The 19,251-nt window shown below is 46.1% G+C and overlaps 1 protein-coding gene across 6 annotated transcripts in view; it reads right to left on the bottom strand.

The window, feature by feature from the left end:
* Window positions 1–19,251, bottom strand: part of NECTIN1 (nectin cell adhesion molecule 1) — a 195,974-nt gene that overhangs the window by 76,560 nt on the left and 100,163 nt on the right. For 5 of the 6 annotated variants that reach the window (XM_079954765.1, XM_079954766.1, XM_079954769.1 and 2 more), the window contains exons 2-6: window positions 14,631–14,981; window positions 11,130–11,432; window positions 10,229–10,346; window positions 4,998–5,027; window positions 2,283–2,434 (exon numbers count right to left, since the gene is read on the bottom strand). In XM_079954765.1, coding sequence (XP_079810891.1) covers window positions 2,283–2,434; window positions 4,998–5,027; window positions 10,229–10,346; window positions 11,130–11,432; window positions 14,631–14,981 — 954 coding nt within the window. The remainder of the gene's footprint in view (window positions 1–2,282; window positions 2,435–4,997; window positions 5,028–10,228; window positions 10,347–11,129; window positions 11,433–14,630; window positions 14,982–19,251) is intronic. The other variant, XM_079954768.1, reaches the window with a different exon arrangement.

Raw genomic sequence — 19,251 nt, 5'->3', positions numbered from 1 at the left:
TTTTGCAAACCTGTATCACAGTCTCCCTTGTCTTTGAAAAGCAAAACAAAACCTGAAGCTTTGGACTACAACTCCCATCAGCCTCAACCAGAATGCCCAATTGGCCTGGGGTGATGGAAGCTGTAGTCTAAGGACATGTGGAGGCCACTAAGTTGGTTAAGGCTAGTCTAAACTTTAAAAAAAGCAACAGAGAGAGACTCCAAAACCTTGCTTATGTTACATGGAAGGATTTGTCAGAGCTGACCCCAGATGCCTAGTCCACCTTAAATTTTCCCCTAACCCCAGGAAACACCTTCTTGCTGATTTGCTAACAAAAATCTTGGCCACATCCATGCCATCAGCCCCAGAAGTTTTGGGTATGTTGTCTAGCAAGCTCTGTGTCATTTCTGCTGGGGAATAAAGCAGCCTTCTCTCTCCTCACCCACCACATTCCCCATCTCACAGAAGCCCCATGGGCCCATCAGCAGAGAGTTCCCCTGTGTAGCCTCTACAAAACGATCATACTTATCTTGGATGGATGTCAAATGGGAAGATTCTTCTTGGAAGAATTTGTATTTGCCCTTATTGCTGAGCACCCTGGCGTTGATAAGACTCAAAGACCATTGAAAACCAGAGACCTATCTGCTCAGTGACCTGCTGCTGCAAACTGCCCATGGTTATTTCAAAACAAGAGCTGAAGCCCAGCCTTCCTCATCTTTCAAACACCTGGCTGTGCACTACTTTCTCCTCTCTGTTCCTTGTCCCCTCAGGTTTTCTTTCTTACCCCCTCCCCTTTTTCTCTCACTTCTTTTGGACAACTCCCTCTTGCAACTCTTGGCCGACTTCAACATCTCAGGCTGGCCTTCCTTTCCTAAGCCTCTAATTCTTCTGTTTGATAGGCAGTGCTATTTTTCTAGCAAAAGAGATGCCGGAGCTCACCATGAATGCCTCCCTTGTTCTCTTATAATAGCAATGGCACCCACCTGAGAGGTGCTGGAAGTGAGTTTCAGCGAGTCCCAGCTGAAAAAAGCCCTGTCTATAGGCTTGGCCTGCCCATTTCGGAAGCTCAACCAACTACAACCTGGTAGCCTTCTTCCTGCTCTGTGACATCAGGGCCAATCAAGGCTAGAGGCTTCAAAACCAACAAAAATATCTCTATGTGTCTTACAATATAGTATTTTATGATGATGATAATAATAATAATAATAATAGCTTATCATTATGAGCCATAGGACAGACTGCCTGGGAAGCAAAAGGAAAGCCTGGAATCTGGATAATCTTTGGGATTTCTTGGAGATGGGAAACCACACTGTTCTGTTCACCCTTTGAAAGCCTGTTCTGCCACCAAACAGAAGGACATTGGAAATGGATGGTGTTTCTTTACTCTCCAATCACCCAGCTATTCCTTTATGGTGCAGATACTGCCATTGGTTGATTATTCCTGTGTGATGTCATTTCCTCTCCTTGCAGTACCAACAAGAACAGATATCATTTCCTCTGGGTCAACCCAACATCTTCCCTTATTCTGCAGCATTCCTCCCTCTCCTCATAACTTCTCACGTTGTTGTATGACATCACTTCCTCAATGCCTCGCCTGCCAGTCTCACCACTTCCTTCTGAAGCTTAGAGGAGTGGTTCATCTCTATGATTTCTTGTCATGGGCCTCTTTTGAGCAATACTCCTTAAAAAAGGTGCAGACAAATCACAAAGTAGAAAATAGGCTGGGTAGGGACATGGACAGACAATTTGCTCAGAACTTGAAAATAAAATGAAAAAAATCCACACACACGCCAATAACCCCAAAACAAACCTACCGAGACCAAAAAAGAGAATTTCTATAGCGGATGCCCTCTGTTCCTTAGTCCTTTGCAAATAAGTGCAACCTCAGTGGGATACATTTTTTTTTTTTTTGCCAGCCCTTTGTGACATCTCCTTTTGTGCCTCTTTCACTTTAGAGCACAGCTCTGATGCTCTCGTGCTTTGTTTGAACCAGACGTAGAAAGGAAAACAAGGGGGAACAAAGTACCAGCGAACAAAAGGAGGGGGAAACGCAAAGAGAGGAGATGAAACAAGTGATTCCAGCAAGACAGCTTTCCTTTGGGACGCACTTCTTTGAGCATGGCGAAAGAAGCATCGGGGATCCCCCGCCAGCTTGGTTCTGCCCTGAGAGGAAAGGGTGGGAGATCTGTCAAGTGACAGCGAGGCAGGGGGAAAATAACGCTGTGTGACTTGCTTACACTTCCCTCCCACAGCGCTGGCGCTTTGAGCAAATGGAGGCTGCCTTTCCAGCAAGGGGTTCCTACCTGTCACGTTAACTTCCACCTGGCCAGACCGTGTCCCGATGGTGTTGGTGGCCTCGCAGACGTACGTCCCTGCCAGGCTGTAGGTGACGGGCCCCTTGAAGAACAACGTGCTGTTCTGAACCTCCACGTTGTCGGGAAGCGATCCGTTCAGTCTGTCGCAAAAGGAAGGCCAAACGGTTAGGGAGAAAGTTCTTTCCTGTAGCCAGTGAATCCTGGCTAATTCCCTGGAGCTGTTATAGGACTATCCAAGCCCATCTGTTTGAGCCCACCTAGTCGAGGTTCAAGTCCATCTGTTCTACAACCCAATTTTCTTGCCAAAACCTTCATTGCCTACTACCTTCCAAATCCAACATCTTCTCTGCTTTAGGGTATGTAAAACTGCCCTTATACAATAAGGCCCACTACATGTAGTGAGTGGGTTCATGTTCACTGACTGCCCCTCACATGTGTGTGTGTGTGGGATAATACCTGAAAAGGGCTTAGATGTAATCGCAGCAGGTTGTGGTCAGTGCAGTGGAACGACAACCAAGTAGCTGCAGGATTTGAGTCACAAAGCTCAGAGAGTGACCTTGGCCTAGCCATCCTTTCTTGGCCTAGCCTACCTACCAGGGTTGTTGTGAGGATAAACTTGGTGAGAGGGAACTATCTACATCACCATGAGTTCCTTGAAGGGTGGGATAAAAATGAAATATGAATTTACAATTGTACCTGCACCCCTCCCTCCCCATCTTCAAACAGGGTTTTGATTTTGGGAGCAATAGGGGCATGGGGTAAGATGCAGAACCTGGAACCCTGGAGACAACACTGACTTAGATGGACTAATAATAATAATAATAATAATAATAATAATAATAATATCCCGCCCATCAGACAATGTTCTGACTCTCAATAAGATTTCCTGTGCTGAAAGAGAGAGAGAGAGAGAGAGAGAGAGAGAGAGAGAGATGGAAGAGTGCGAGAGAGAGGTCTTTCCCAGTTTGGCCACCTACAATCCTGTCAACTGAAGCTTTGCATCGGGAGACAATTTATGTCAAGGCACTGTGGATCATTTTATAGGACAGGCTTACCATCTGCCTGTTTTTTCTTCTTCTTTGTACTTTTGCAATGGTTTTAAGAAAATTATTGTGATGATTTATTCGTTTAACTGGAGGTGCTGGGGATCAAATCCAGGACATTCTTTGCATTAAAAAAAGATGCTGTGTCACTAAATACTCCACCCGACGCCTTTTCCCAAGCCATGGACATCTCAGAAGAGAGCTGGGTGGTGTGTGTGAAGGGGTGGGGGTGGGATCTCAGGGCAATAGCTTGAATTCTGCGAAGTATGCAACATCAATAAATTATGCAGATTATAACTGTGGTCATTGCATAATTTATTCTGCTTTTGCTAGACCGGGCAAAGAGCTAAGTTGGTGCTAAAGCCCCACCAGTTGGAAACTGATGCCTTGTCCTGTCAGCTGGAAATACTGGCTACACTCTTTTAGATCTACGTCCAAAGTTTCCAGGGGCTGGAAACTTGGATTTATTAAAAAAAAAACACCACAAAAAAACTGAGATGCTGAATTTGGCAACTGGTGGCAATTTCTTAACCCTGTAGCAATATTTTCAATTTGCCTGACTTCCATGCTAGCAAAATCAGTCTTATCTCTACCCTGATGGGTTCCCCCCAACCTATCAAGCAATAAAACATGGCAACTCAGAGCAAGGCTTTTAGTTCCCTTGCCCCTGTTCTGTAGAACAGTATCCCTGTCGACATACGACAGGCGGCCACTCTCTGCATTTTCCAGAAACAACTGAAGGCATTTTTGTTTTGATGGGTTTTCTCAGCTGGGTGAATGGGTCTTTGCCACAGGTGTCCATTTTGTATTGTTTTAAAATTTATCTGCTGTTGCTTTCTATGTCTATTTTTAATTGTTTTTATTGCACGTGGTTTGAGAGACGTTTGTGGAAGGTGACTGAAATGTTGTTGTTGTTGTTGTTGTTATCCTGGAATCAAAGGCCGGCAACTCATTGATGAATTAATCCCAAACTGTTTTGGAAAGTCATGGAGCAAACAAACATAACCATAACTGCATGTATACATGCAGGGAAAGAATAATGCAGCTTGCTCATTTTTAATTACTGGTACAAGGTAAAGCAATTACTTTAGCTAAAGTAATTGGATCACCCAAAAGCTCAGCGGCAGAGTGCATGTTTTGCGTGTACAAGGACCCAGGTTCAGCCCCAGAAAAATCCCAGGTAGTTGATGGTGGCAAACACCTCTCTCTGCCCAAGACCTGAAAGAACCACTGCCAGTCAGAGTAGGCAGCCTTGGACCAATGGAGCAATTTAGTAGAATGCAAATTCCTATTGACAGTACAGGAAATTCTTCTATCCTCGCCTTCCCCTCTGAAGCACTAACAGCAATCCGCAAGTAGTATATAAACAGGAAAGGTTAGAATTTTGTCTATGACTACGTTAGCATGCATAAAAGCAAAGCTCTATATAGTTAAAGACCCAGAGATGACAGAGGCGTTTATAACCCAAGCCAAGCCATGACAGCCTTATCCATCAAGTGTGTTGTGCAACTCTTGAAAGATGAGGGCGCACTTCTGTGCAGAGCGAAAGGGAAGATCAGAGTCAAATTCTGAATGGCTAAAGGGCATAAGATGCCCAGCATCAGTCGTGCAAAGAAGCCCACAAGTTACTAGTCCATAGGAAATGTGATGGCCTGCTCACCTATTCCTACCTACGTTAGGCAATGGGACCCTGAAAAAAAAAAGGAACACTTTGGTAAAGATTTGATTATTATTACTGTGCACCAGACAAATGAGAAAAGAGGGAGTTAGCCCACCCCACCCCTATTCTGGCCACCTTTCCCCCTACCCCGATGACTTATACTTTCTACCATTTGGCTGCCAGTTTTAACATCTCCATATTGGGATAGTACGCATGCTGGCTTATAAATGAATTTGTAGCCAAGCAATGCACCACCTTCCATGAGCAGAATGTTCTCAGGTTCACCCCTTGAAGATGCCTCACAGCTATTCACACTTGTGGGACATTCAACCCTCCCCGTTTCCCATCACACCTATATTTTCCCTGCTTTCTAAGCTTGTCCCACAGTCCTTCACCCTCCCTGCCCCCAGCTCTCATACGTTTAATCTCTCTTTCTCTCACTTCTCTTCCGGCACTGCAGCCACCTCTCCTCCATCACTTAACATTCAGAACTATCTTACAATAGTTCGTGCATTGGCTACTTCAAGCTTTGACTACTGCCATGCACTTTGTTTGGGACTTCCCCTGTGCTTGACTGGGGAATTGCAGTTAGCACAGAAAGCGAGTCCCTATCTGCATTTATAACAGCTTTGCTCAGGGGTCTACACCGATTGCCATTTTACTACTGGGCCAAATTTAAGGTGTTACTCTTGGTGCATAAAGCCCTTAACATCTTGGAGGGTGGTTTGCTTGTGAGATCGCCTTACCCTCATATAGGCCCATGTGACCATTTCGATCTGCAGAGCTGGCACAGTTAGAGGTACCACATAACTCTCGTTCCACACTTCTAATAAGTAAGCCTCTTGGCAAGGCAGCACCCAACACTGAAAACAAGCTTGCCGGCTGAATGGGAACTCGATCCTTCAAGCGAAATTAACAAGGGACCCAGGAATTGCCCTTCTGCATGCTTAGCACACTTCATTCCACACAGCTTGAGTACTAGGGCTGAAAACTCTGAATGGTGGAGATTCCTGATATCTCCCAACTTACCACCACACACACACAAAAATTGGGAGACTCAAAATATTTCCACACTGAGCAGAAAGCTGAGGTTTGATACCCATTTAACATTACACCCAGTTAACTCAAAGGGACATTTGTAACAATGGACACACATCTTTCTCAGCGACACAAAACGCCTAGTTCAAAATGAGGAGCTGAGGACAGGGAAACAACTAGAAGATTAAGTGTGGCCTGACTCTGTAGCTCAGTTGGCACCATGGTGCAATTTGGCCTGGAGCCTAAACGGGAACAGATTCTGCCGGCTCCGTAAAATGCACATCTCAAATACCTTCTTCCACTTTCTTCTCTTTCAGCTAAGGTAGAAATGAAGCATTTTGGAAAGATGCTTCTTGCCCAGAGATGGAAAGAAGACAAGATACCTACTAGGGCGGACTGGCAGATAAAATTATTGGACCATGCAGAGATGGCAAGTTTAACTGGGAAAATTAGAAATCAGGAGGATCAAAACTTCAACAAAGAATGGGATAAATATATAATGTACTTGAAAGACCACTGTAAACATTTGAACTCTTTGGCAGGCTTTACGTGACTCTTGCAATGATGCATAGATTTTGGATACTATGGAGCAGGCTTCCTCAAACTCGGCCCTCCGGATGTTTTGAGACTACAATTCCCATCATCTCTGACCACTGGTCCTGCTAGCTAGGGATCATGGGAGTTGTAGGCCAAAAACATCTGGAGGGCCAAGTTTGAGGAAGCCTACTATGGAGGATGACAAACTAGATAGACTGACTATATCCAGTTTAAAATGTTAGTTAAAGAACCCATGAAGGGAAGGAGGGAATCTTGAGATACAGAAGAATCTTGGGTAAAGTTTAATATTTGTGATAATACTCTTTGTGTGAATGAATTTGTATAAATCAAATAAAAATTATTTCAAAAAAGAAATGAAGCATTTTGATCTGGGGAGTGGACCTGTCAGTGGCAGAAAACACTGGTTCAGATCTGCAGCCTCTTTTAAGAGTTTCTGCCTGGCTGGAATGTGTCCTGGGGGGGGTGTGTGTCTGAGAATGCCTCTTGTTTTGTCTGGCTGCAAGAGTGAGAGGGGCGTGGGAATGTGTGTAGAAGCCAGTAGGGTGTAAAAAGGTAAAATTTACATTCTTTGCCCACCCACTTTTACCTCTGGCTTTACCCATCACTGGCATATGGCCCCTGGAAGGTTTCCCAGAAAGGACTGTGGCCCTCAGGATGAATAAGGTACCCCCATCCCTGCCAGAGAGATTTGATCAGGGAGATGAACACTAGATAGTCAAGCTTTTTATTCCAGAATCACCATTGTTAGGCCTATATCGCCACTGGCAAAGCTTGGGTGAATAAAAGCTCATACTATCAGGATTTTCTGTGTCTCATTTTAGCAATTTCTCTCTCTCTCTCTCTCTCTCTCTCTCTCTCTCTCTCTCTCTCATTCTATCTGCATTGATCCTTCTCTCTTCCCAGTGGCTTTGGCCCATGCCTTGATCTTTTATTTTATTCAGTGAAAAAACTGGAGTTCAGAAAGAGGATGAATCCATTCCACTGAAACAATGGAACCTGGAAGGGGAAAAACTAACAGCACTGCTTATTAGTCAAGGCAGTGGTTCCTATAGGCTCTGTCGATCAAAAATGCTTTTTAAGGGAGTCCATAAGACCAGGATGAACACAGGGATAAATGCTGATGATCCTTTTCCTGAGCAAAGAGAAACACATGCCAATTGGGTTGGTGAGTGGAAAACAGCTTCTTCTGCACTCCAGCACAGCTGTACTTAACACACAGGTGGAAAGTATTTGCAAGTCTGGGCCAAAACTCACCCCCTCAAAATGACAACAATAACACAGGCTGCAGAGGGCAGTCTAGCTTTTTGGGGGGAGTGGAGGAGTTTTCCTTTGGGGAGGAGAACCCCATTTGTTGTTGGTCACTGTCTTTCCCCCTTCAAATACCCCTTGGGTATTGAGTCTATTCTATTATGGTTTTAACTTTTTGTATGTTTTAAATTATGGTTGTAAATTTTTTTCAGCAACGATTTTATTGTTTTATCTTTTTTTGTAAACCACTTTGAGTTTTTTCCCTACAATCAAGTGGTATATAAATCTTATGAAATAACTAAAAAATACCGTAAATAAATTTGTGGTAGGGGCCAAGAGGGAAACGGCAGCTGAATGTCAACCTGAGCTGTAAGAGAGTTTCTATGCAACAGAAGATGGCCAACCTATGCCTAGGCTATTAGGGGTGAGCAGGCTATTTTTTTTACTAGAACCCCCAAGGTCCACCAATTGGAGTTAAGTGTAAAACAATGTCTCAAGCAGGTGGACACAGGCTGTGAGTTGTCTCTGGTGCAGATGCACAATCCAGAAATGCATGATCAGCACTAGTCCTTCCAAACCAAAAAATCCACTCCTGGTTTTCCTCTGACTGTTGTTTTCAGCTGCTTCACTGAGGGTGGTGGAAAAAGTTTTTAGTCAACTGGAAAACAGTGGGTCAGGAAATCCTTGCTAATCTACTGCAAGTCAGTAGATCTCTACTACCAGTTGATCTTGATCTGCCTTCTGACCCAGCCCTAGACTGTACCCACTTCCGACTGCACGTGGGAGGTCATATGACTGCATTTAAACAAGAAACAAACAAGCAAAACAACAACCCCTGCACATGGAAATTTGGTATATCAGGGAGAAGGCTATGCTGTAGCTCTTCTCCTTTGGCATGATAGCTTTTTATATATGGTGGATTTTTGCTTTTTTTTTTAAATGGAGGAGCATTCAGTCCTGCAAGCTGCAGCTAGAATCTGTACAGTCCAGACACAGGATTACCTCCTCCTCTGCTGTTTGTGAGAACTAGGCCATCTACTCGCCTGCCTGGCTCCATCCGGGTCATCCCAGGTGATCAGGCTTGTGAGTCACCCGGCTGCTGATCAAATCTGCCTTGCCTGTAACACACACACACACACACACACACACACACACACACACACACACAGCAGCCTTTTCCTCTCCACATATACCCAGTCAGGGATGCTCATCTAGGTGGAAACTGACCTCCTCAGCAGAGCCTTCATTACAGAACAAAGATGAAGGAGCATTATATAAAGAGGAGAGTGCCGGGGGGGGGGAGGGGGAAGCAAGGGGCACCTGAGGATGTCACATGGACAGGCTTGTGGGATGTACCATATTACTAGAACTTTGGGGGACACCAACCAAACCCAGCTGCATAACAGATAACAGTGTCTGAGAGCAGACGCAGTGACTGACTGTATCCCATGAGATGGGGTGACTTGCCTCTGCAAGCACACATCTGCATCGGAGCTACTGAAACAGAGATTCTCACAATCTTTTTTTGGGGGGGTGCGCTGTTGTCTCTCATTGCTACTGTTAAGTGATTTTGAGTCAGAAATGTGTGTGAATCTGCAACAAATAATCCAGTGGTTGAATGGTAGGTCCTGATCTACTTTCTGTCCACTCATATGGTATATATGCAGTTGCTGCTTTGAAATCTGGTGTGTTTGGGTGAGTTTTCCTGTGGCCACAAGGGTTTAATGTCATTTTTGTTGTTATTTTGGAAGAGGTGACTTAGCACAGGTCAAATCATCATGGTCCGTTACAGCCAAGCCTGGATTTCTCTGAAGTGTTTGGGCTGCTTTAATTCAGACTGGACATGGGGACTGACATGATGGGATATGAATGAATGAATGAATGAATGAATGAATGAAATGAAATGCTTGCAAGGAGTAAAGCAGCACATCATGGAGAAGGCTAAGCTAGACTGCCACCTCCTTGATATGCTAGCTTTCTATGGGCAAGGCACTCATGGGGGTATTGCCGGAATAGGGACTCATATGAAGGAATATAAATGAATGAATACAAAAAAATGCTTACACAAAATAAAGCAGCACTTCAGGGAGAAGGCTATGCTAATCTGCTTCTTTCTTGATATGACAGCTTTCTACATGCCAGGCATTTGGCCAGTATAGGAGGTAACTCAGTTGCATCACACACAAAACACATTCTCATAATCTGCAAAACCTGGAGTGGTACTGCCTAGTTCCACATTGACCATCCCACCAGTTCCGTAGGATTTGGGTGCAAAGGTGCGATGCTCTCAGCAGAAAGAAGTCTCCCTCCTGCCCAATCGAGGATCGCTCTGCATTCGGAGTTGGAGGGAAGTCAAGTCAAAAGGGACCCTGTAGGTGGCTACTTACAGCTTCCACTGGTATGAGGTGGCAGGAGGGTTGGCATCAGAGATACACGTCAGCTTCACATCTTTCCGGTTGAGGTACCAGTTGCCATCAAAGCCATCAATCCTCACTTCGGGCTCGTCTGTGAGGAGAGGAACAGGAATGACAGCAGAACGGGAGGGAGTTGTGAAGGGCAGGCAGGTGAGAGAGGAGAGGAGAGGAAGGGAAAGCGGAAGAGAAGAAAGGAGAGAGGGATGAAAAGAGAGGTACAAAGATGTGGACGAGGGAGGGGAACAAAAGGCCATTAATATTCATTCTGGCTCACCTTTGTCTCATAGCTCTGGGACATGCTGCAGATCTAGTGTGGTGCAGTGGTTAAGGTGTTGGGCTAGGATTTGGGAGACGAGGGTTCAAATCCCCCCCTTGGCCCTGACCTAGGGCTAGTCACTGCCTCTCAGCCTAGCCTACCCCACAGGGTTGTTGTAGGGATTAAATGAAAGAGGGGGAGAACCATGAACACCACCGTGAACTCCTTGAGAGAAATGGTTGGCCATGAATACAACAAACAAATAAGATTTGGACTTTTCTTTGCATTATAGATGGTAACCCGGGGTGGGGTGGGAGAAAAGCCCCCTCCACATGTTTAGGGGTGCTGTTACTCCTTCTCACAGGGGAACCCTGACTTTTAAAAAGAAAATGCCCTACAGCTGCTCCCCCACACCCAAATCCACCCCTGTTATGCCCAGGGAAAGTCAAAAGTCTCAGGGGCCAGCAGCCTCTTCAAGACACCAGCTCCGCTGTTGGAGAACAAACAACAGCATCTCAGATTTATAGAGCTGGAAGGGACCGCGAGAGTCATCTAGTCCAACACACTGCAATGCACGAACCTCTCGCCCAGGCCGCCCTCCCTGCCTCTCTCACTTACACAGCACGTTGAGGGTCATGCTGTCAGTGAAGCGGTCCAGCTGGTAGTTGACCACACATGTCAGTTGCTGCCGATGGGCCTCCCGGCTGGGCAAGAGGCGGTACTGGCTGACCACGGTGAAGGTGCCGTTGGGGTTGCGGATCTCTTGGTATTCTGCCACCCCTTTCAGCTTGGTTTCCCAGGACACGGTGCTGGGGGGCTTCCCGTTGGAGGAGGTGCAGGTGGCGACCACAATCTTCTCCGTCATGCCGGCCTTGGCAATGAGCAGGCTCGTGGTGGCCTGCATCCGGTTTGTCGGTTTGGCTGAGGAGAAGGCAGGAGGGGAGAAGGTTAGATGAGAGGGGAGGGTCTTTGAGGTTACTAGCGTGTGCTGTGAGCTGTTTGGTCAGCCCTTGGGGTTAATCTCCTGCTGAGACATACAAGGGGTTCAAAATCAAAGTGGCTTCGCTGATTCATCAGAATACACTAGCTTCCCTGGCCTTCTGCAAAACGCAAACACCGAACACCATTCTGTGGACACTGAACACAAGCCTTGTGCTCTATTGCAGTGTCAATATTTATCAGAATTCCACCTTTCGTAAGAATGTAAGAAGAGACTGCTGGATCAGGCCAATGGACCATCTAGTTTGGCATCCTGATTTCACAGTGGCCTGCAGGAAACTCTCATGCAGAACCCAAACATAAGAGCCCTCTGACCTTCTGCAGTTTCCACCAACTGCTATTCAGAAGTGTTACTGCCTTAGACCATGGAGGCAGAGTATATCCATCGTGGCTTGTAGCCAGCTGATGGCCGTCCCTTCCTCCTCCTCACTTGAGTTCCATAGTTTAACCATGTCCTGCACAAAAACGTCCTTTCTTTCATCTGCCCTGAAACTTCCACTGCTCAGTTTCGTGGGATGTCCCACGAGTTCTAGCGTTAAGAAACAGGGAGACAAATCTTTCTTTGTCCACTTTCCCCATGCCATGCATAATTTTGCCAACTTCTATTGTTTCACCTGTTGTTCCACTTAAGAAAAAAAAAAGAAAAAGCAAGTTTCTAGCCCCTTATAGGTTTGGACACAAATGCAGCAATGTGAAAATCTTGTGACGAAAGTGTGCTGGAAACATTCCAAAACGGAGGCATTCAGGAGCTGAGGTTTGACTGTATACTCCCATACATTATTACATGAATATTTTTGATGTTATTATCCTAATACATATGTAGATATTAATAGCCTACTAGATTCTGTAGAAACACATCCTAAATTTTATCATATTTAGCCAAACAAAGACTATGCCTTCCTAAGCTTCGTGCTGGACTGTATAAGTATGGCTGTACCGAAAATGCTAAAATTTCAGCGGAGAATATTCTTCTGAACTATATGCCTATTGCATGGAAGTTAACAACAGGATAACAAAAATGGATTCTAATGGTGGCCAAGAGACTGATACGGATGAATGCGAAGAATAAAGATATCTTATCTCCTTTAATCAATAAATTGGTAATATGACAACTACCCATTGCACCTTTCGCCATGCATAAGACCAGGCATAGGCAAACTCTGGCCCTCCAGATGTTTGGGACTACAATTCCCATCATCCCTAGCTAACAGGACCAGTGTTCAGGGATGAAGGGAATTGTAGTCCCAAACGTCTGGAGGGCTGGAGTTTGCCTATGCCTGCATAAGACTTGGAGCTTTGATAATGGAATCTTCTGGAATCTTTGGAGCTTTGATAATGGAAACGCACTGAAGCAGGAGGGGAGAGAGAAAGACTCAGTGACAGGGCTTGAATCCAGAGCCACATCGTCTCCAAAAACACCTCAGACACAAAGGAAGCTTCCCAACTTCCTTCTGAAATCCATTTTGGGACATCAAAGGGAAAGGCTTCCAAAGGAGCATCGTTTTCAAAGCTTTGCCACACCCTTGAGAAACAGGTCACTACGACCAATCCTTATCCAAGATAATACAGTGGAATAAGCAAGACAGCAACCTGTCTACACCAAGGATGCAACTCTAAAATGCATCCTTTGCACACTGATGGCATTGTCATTATCATCACAAAGGCAATCATCACCAGGAAGGAGAACACAGAACAGAATCCCACAGGACATTTGGTATCTGGACACAGAATCTCTCTCCCCCCCCCCCCCATGCCCTGCATCAGTCCAGAATCTAATAGTTTGTTCTCGCTGGTTCAAGGATGCTGTTCCAGTGGAAGGGGACTGAAAGCAGTTTGCAACAGAGGGAGAGAGAAACATTCAAGGAAGCTGCAGGGGGGCTTGCCATGTTTCACTCGCTGCTGTGGGTACTACAAGGTTAGGAGATTTCGTTTCAAGCTGACCTGATGCACGGGGCTGTCCCAGTGGAATGGGTCCTCGGGGAAAGGCAGAGGGACGGCATGCCTTAGCTTCTGAGCATAGGCTTGCTGGTGCGGATGAGGAAAAATGAACTCATCAGCACAGGAATGAGCAACCTGTGCCCCCCAGGTGATTTTGTACTCCAGCTCCCATCAGCACCAAGCCCACATAGCAATGGTCAGGGATGATGGGAGGTGTTAAACTGAGAACAAAGCAGGACTCTGGGTAAATGCAGAATATGATACTCAGAATCTTCTATGATAAAGGCTGAGCCAAAGTTTTGAAGATCAACAGTTTTCACGTAAAAAAGCAACAATTTCAAAGGTCCCCAAACTAGGTCCTGCAAAACTAGCCTTTTTCATATAATTTCTCAATTTATTCCCTATATTCTACAGGTGCTGTTTCAGTAGAACCTTTTGTCTATCATCTGTCTATCTATCTATCTATCTATCTATCTATCTATCTATCTATCATGTATCTATCTAGTATCTATATCATCTATCTATCTCTATCCAAAAGGAGTTTTCTTCTTGCTAAATACACAATTCAACCAATAAGGGATTATATAGGCAGTGCGGTGAAATCACGGCACTACCTAAACAATCAGATGTGGCTATGGGATGACAATATGAAGCCACATCAGAGGGAGAGATAAATAGCTCTTGCCCTCACTCTGAATTGGAGAATGGTTCTGCTCCATTTTGCAGGACCTCCAAGTTCTCTCCAAAAATAAGGTGAGGGGTGAGCATCATTGATGGCAAATGTTGTAAAATTTGCCTTCTCATTTTACCTCAGCAGACTAGGGAAGAGAACAAGCATTTCCTAAGGACTTGAGCTGGGATTCTGCAGAGAGTGGGGTATGGAAGTTCTGCACCCTGGCGATCAAGGGTAGTCCTTGCCGCTGCTTCCTCTGCTGTCACTCAGCAATGGCGGCCGGATGACGACCGTAACCCCACCACCCCATGAAGGGAAGGAGAGGAGAGGTGGGAGAAATAGACTAGGCTTTCCCTCTCAAGCTCACTAGGGAGCCTGGCTCCCAAACCTCTGCTCCTACTCAAGCCATTAGTGTTACGGGACCAGTATGTAAAACCTGAGACGCTGTTTGCTGAGACAGGAGGGCAGAAGGACCACTAGTTGTTTGGAAGGCAGCAAAGCCGACTTACCCAACACAGTGAGGTTGAGCTGATTCTCCCGATTGCCATCGGGGAATGTTGCAAACTCGCAGATGTAAACGCCTTCATCCTCCAGCTTGAGGCGTGACAGCTGGATGGTCCCATCCCTGGTGGAGGAGTTTCGAAAGACCATCCGGTCCTTGTATGGGGGCAGGATGGAAATGCCCATGACGGGGTTGGAGATGGCCACGTTCTGCTTGGAGCCATTGGTGGCCTTCTGCCAGGTGACCTGGGTGATCTTCATGCCGAGGCTGGGGTTGGTCAAGGTGCAGTGCAGGTTCACATCAGTCCCAATGTACCCGGAGACCGTGTCGTTGACAAGCACCATCTGAGCCCAGAGGCCTGCAATGAGAGCAGAAGGGAGGCGGGGGAAGAGGAGTCAGTTGCAGAGTGATAAGAAATGGTCCTTGTTGCTGGGATTCCAGCGCACCGTTTGTCCCAATTAATTCTCTCTGCTTGTAGCTTGGAAGCAGCAGGTTCGCACAAGCCTAGCTAAATATGGCTCACAGCTCCGCAGATAAATTGGAGAGAGAGAGAGAAATTGACTATGGGACATAATTTCCCCTTCCCAACAGTTAAACAAGTGCATTTGAGTTTCCTGAGCCTGCGACAGAGCTGGAGGAGAGGAAAGCCACGCAAATAGTCCCACTATGTTTCGCCTTCAGATTTGCCTGCCCTGTGGTACATAAAACCGTGCTGCTCACTTGCGTCTAAAAATGGGAGACAGGAAACGTCTGTCAAATTGCCCTCCTGCTTGCCTGGAAGAGATGGCTAAGGCCACCGAGTGGCCATACTTCAAGGGGACGGGAAACTGCTTTTGGCTGAAGGGCCATGTTCCGTTCTAGGCAACCTTCAGAGGGCCACATGCCACTGGCGGGTGGGGACAGAGGAAAAGGTGGGCAGTGCCACAAATGCAATTTTCATCTTTATACAGTAGACGACACACACTCCCATATCCTCCATCCAGACATGTAAGAGGCATTGCCAGAGTTGATGGACACATCCCAGCTAAGACCCAAGGGGGGGGGGTGCAAAGCAGGGTGTGTGTGTGAGGGGTGTGGCCTTGGGTTTGTGTTGCAAGGAAAGTCCCAAATGCCAGAGATAGAGGCTCGGAGGATGGCACTTGGCTTTGAGGATTGAGGTTTCCCACCCTTTCTAGACCAGATGGGTGACTCTACCAGCCTGGCATAAACATATCTATATAAGCTGGTCCACACATGTATGTTTAGAGCGTATTGACTGCAGCGTTAAGTGGCACCTGGCATGTGGGACTGAGCCACCCCAGCTCTGATACTGCCGCCAGGACTCCAGTGTCTCTTCACCTTTCAGCCACATCACTGCACAGCTTCAGGTGTTGGGCTGTGAGAGTTGAAAAATGGTGATGAGAAAGGAAGCGAGGGGGTATGCAGATGTGAATTCCCCCCCCCCCCCTGCATTGAGTAATGAAGTGGCAAGAGATCGTGCGGAATAAGCACACATGGAATGCCATCTTTACAACAGACCACTTTAAAATATCGATGGCTTGAAAAGAGGATGAGACAAATTAATGGAGGACAAGGCTATCAATGGCTGCTAATTCTGATGGCTGTGTTCCTACCTTTTCCTGGCTCTTAAGGCTGCAAGGATAAGTGCATGTGTGTGTGTACATCTGCAGTGCCTGGCAGATCTTGGAAGATTCCCAGGGTTCAGGGGGTTAGAGATTCAGTGCCCTATGCAGCTCTGTGCCCCTCCCTGCGACTAGCAGGACGGCAGAATGAATGACGCAAGGTAGCAAATATTGCAGAGTGAATCATGCAAAATGTGTGTGTGTTTGTGGGGTAAATCATGCAAATGTGTTTGATTTGCATAATTTATACAGCATATAGAATATCTATCTAGGTCTCTGCAGGCAGAGATGTAGATATATAGGGAGGCTGTCACCCACTAGTGGAGGGGGGGTGGAGATCATGCTATCCAAAGTCTCACTGTGTTTGACAGGCCTTGCTTTCTAGTGTTGATGATTGCAACTGAACTTTGACTAACTGCATGATTTATAGTCAATTAACCAATTAATTTCACATGCACATAGCATTTTGGAAGGGGGTGTGCGTTCCTTATTCATGGACTCCTCTACTGAAAGGGGAGCATCAGGTTTGCATTTTTGAGAGCTACATTCTCTCCAGCCACTAGTGATACAACATGATTAAACCCTTTCCCCGAATCCAAAATTAACCTCTGTCTTTGGGAATAAAAATAAAGACTGCTGTGTTTCTCGTTGTTTCTTCTCTCTGCCTGTGTGCTTTGCTTAAGGCATGAAGACAGATCTGGCTAACAGCTGGGATTCATGCTTTCAAAAATGGGGAGCGACTGTGACTTCTTAATCCTTGGGGTGCAAGTGAATGATTGGCAGCCCCCTAGCAGAGATTTACTCTTGGAGAGGAGCAAGTCAACAAGCTGGCCTCATGGCTACAAGAGCTGGCTTGCTGGCTTGCACTTTTTTCATTTAGGTTGGCCTTATCTATGTTATGTTCAGAAGAACCTGCTGGATTAGGCCAAGGAGGCATCTAGTCCAGCCTCCTGTTCTCACAGTTGTGAACCAGGTGCCTGTGGGAAGCTCGTGTGCAGGATTTGAGCACAAGAGCCCTTTCCCCTCCTGTGTTTTCCAGCAACTGGCATTCAGAAGCCCTGCTGCCTCCAACCGTGAAGGGAGAGCCGAACCATCATGGCTAGCAGCCACCAGTGTGGTGTAGAGGTTAAGAACAGTGGACTCGTAATCTGGTGAACTGGGTTTGATTCCCCGCTCCTCCACGTGCAGCTGCTGGGTGACCTTGGGCTAGTCACACTTCTCTGAAGTCTCTCAGCCTCACTCACCTCACAGAGTGTTTGTTGTGGGGGACGAAGGGGAAGGAGATTGTTAGCCGCTTTGAGACTCCTTCGGGTAGTGATAAAGTGGGATATCAAATTCAAATAATCTAATCTCTCTCCTTGCACCACACAGAGGTTTAGAACTTGTGGTCCTTCAGTGTTGCTGGACTACAACCCCCATGACCCGCTAACCATTAGGTTCACTGGGAGTTGGAGTCCAACAACCTCTGGGGAGCATTGGGTTCCCCATCCTAGGGTTAAAGCCCTAAATGGCCTTGGTCCAGTATATCTGAAGGAGCGTCTCCACCCCCATCATTCTACCCAGATACTGAGGTCCAGTGCTGATGGCCTTCTGGCGGTTTCCTCACTGGGAGAAGCCAAGTTACAGGGAACCAGGCAGAGGGCCTTCTCGGTAGTGGCACCCACCCTGTGGAACGCCCTCCCACCAGATGTCAGAGAACAACAACTACCAGACTTTTAGAAGACATCTGAAGGCAGCCCTGTTTAGGGAAGCTTTTAACGTTTGATGCATTACTGTACAGTGGTACCTCGGGTTACATACACTTCAGGTTACATACGCTTCAGGTTACAGACTCCGCTAACCCAAAAATAGTGCTTCAGGTTAAGAACTTTGCTTCAGGATGAGAACAGAAATTGTGCTCCAGTGGTGCGGCAGCAGGAGGCCCCATTAGCTAAAGTGGTGCTTCAGGTTAAGAACAGTTTCAGGTTAAGAACGGACCTCCGGAACGCACTAAGTACTTAACCCGAGGTACCACTGTATTTTAATATTTTGTTGGAAGCTGCCCAGAGTGGCTGGGGAAACCCAGCCAGATGGGCGGGGTATAAATAAATAAATTATTATTATTATTATTATTACTACTACTACTATTATTATTATTACTATTACTATTACTATTACTATTACTATTACTATTACTATTATTATTATAGCATCGTAGAGTTGGAAGGGACCCAGTGGTTCATCTAGTCCAACTCCTTGCAATGCAGGAACATGTAGCTGTTCCATACAAGGATCGAACCTGCAACCTTGGTGTTATCAGCACCACTCTCTAACCAGCTTTCATTTTCTTTTATCACATTTAGATCCACAACCCACCCCTCTTTTCCTCCAAGGAGATCAAGGTGGTACACATGGATCTCCCCCTCCCGCTTTCATCCTCACAACAACCCTGTGAGGTTGGTTAGGCTGAGAGATGGCAACTGGCCTAAGATCGCCTTGTGAGATTATCTGGTGTAATACGTTGCCTGGCAAAGACTTCTGCAGAACTCCGAAGCTTGCCACCATTTTGCAACCTTTTCCCTCGGTCATCCTGAATGTTTCATTTCTTCCACTGAAGACCAACAATGGCTGACTTTGCTTTTTAAAACATTGTCTGTACTCCACCTGAGGTAATACCTTTCCCTTCCACCAAGAAAGAGGGAAGTACCGTATCTTACAAGATGAGCAACATTTAAATCCAGCTTCACATACACCCGCCCCCCCACATGCAAAATTGCTGCTGTGTCTCTCCCTAATCTGTGTCTTTAGAGAGAACACTCCAATAATTATATAGCTGGTATTTATATTCAAAGCAAAAAAGAAAAAAGAAAGCAGGGTAGTGGTGCAGAGGACGGGTGGTGAAAGTGTAGCAGAAAACTGGAAAAACGGGTCATTCGAGAAATGGGAAGCCTGGGGAGAGGAGGCCAAAGAACAGTGGTTCATGCAAAGCATGAAAGAGAATGAAGAGTGATTAGAACAGAGGAAAGC

This window comes from Podarcis cretensis, assembly GCF_951804945.1.
Source record: "Podarcis cretensis genome assembly, chromosome: 15".
NCBI lineage: Eukaryota > Metazoa > Chordata > Lepidosauria > Squamata > Lacertidae > Podarcis > Podarcis cretensis.
The sequence above is the reverse complement of the archived record's forward strand: the minus strand, read 5'-3'. Positions and strand labels throughout refer to the sequence as shown.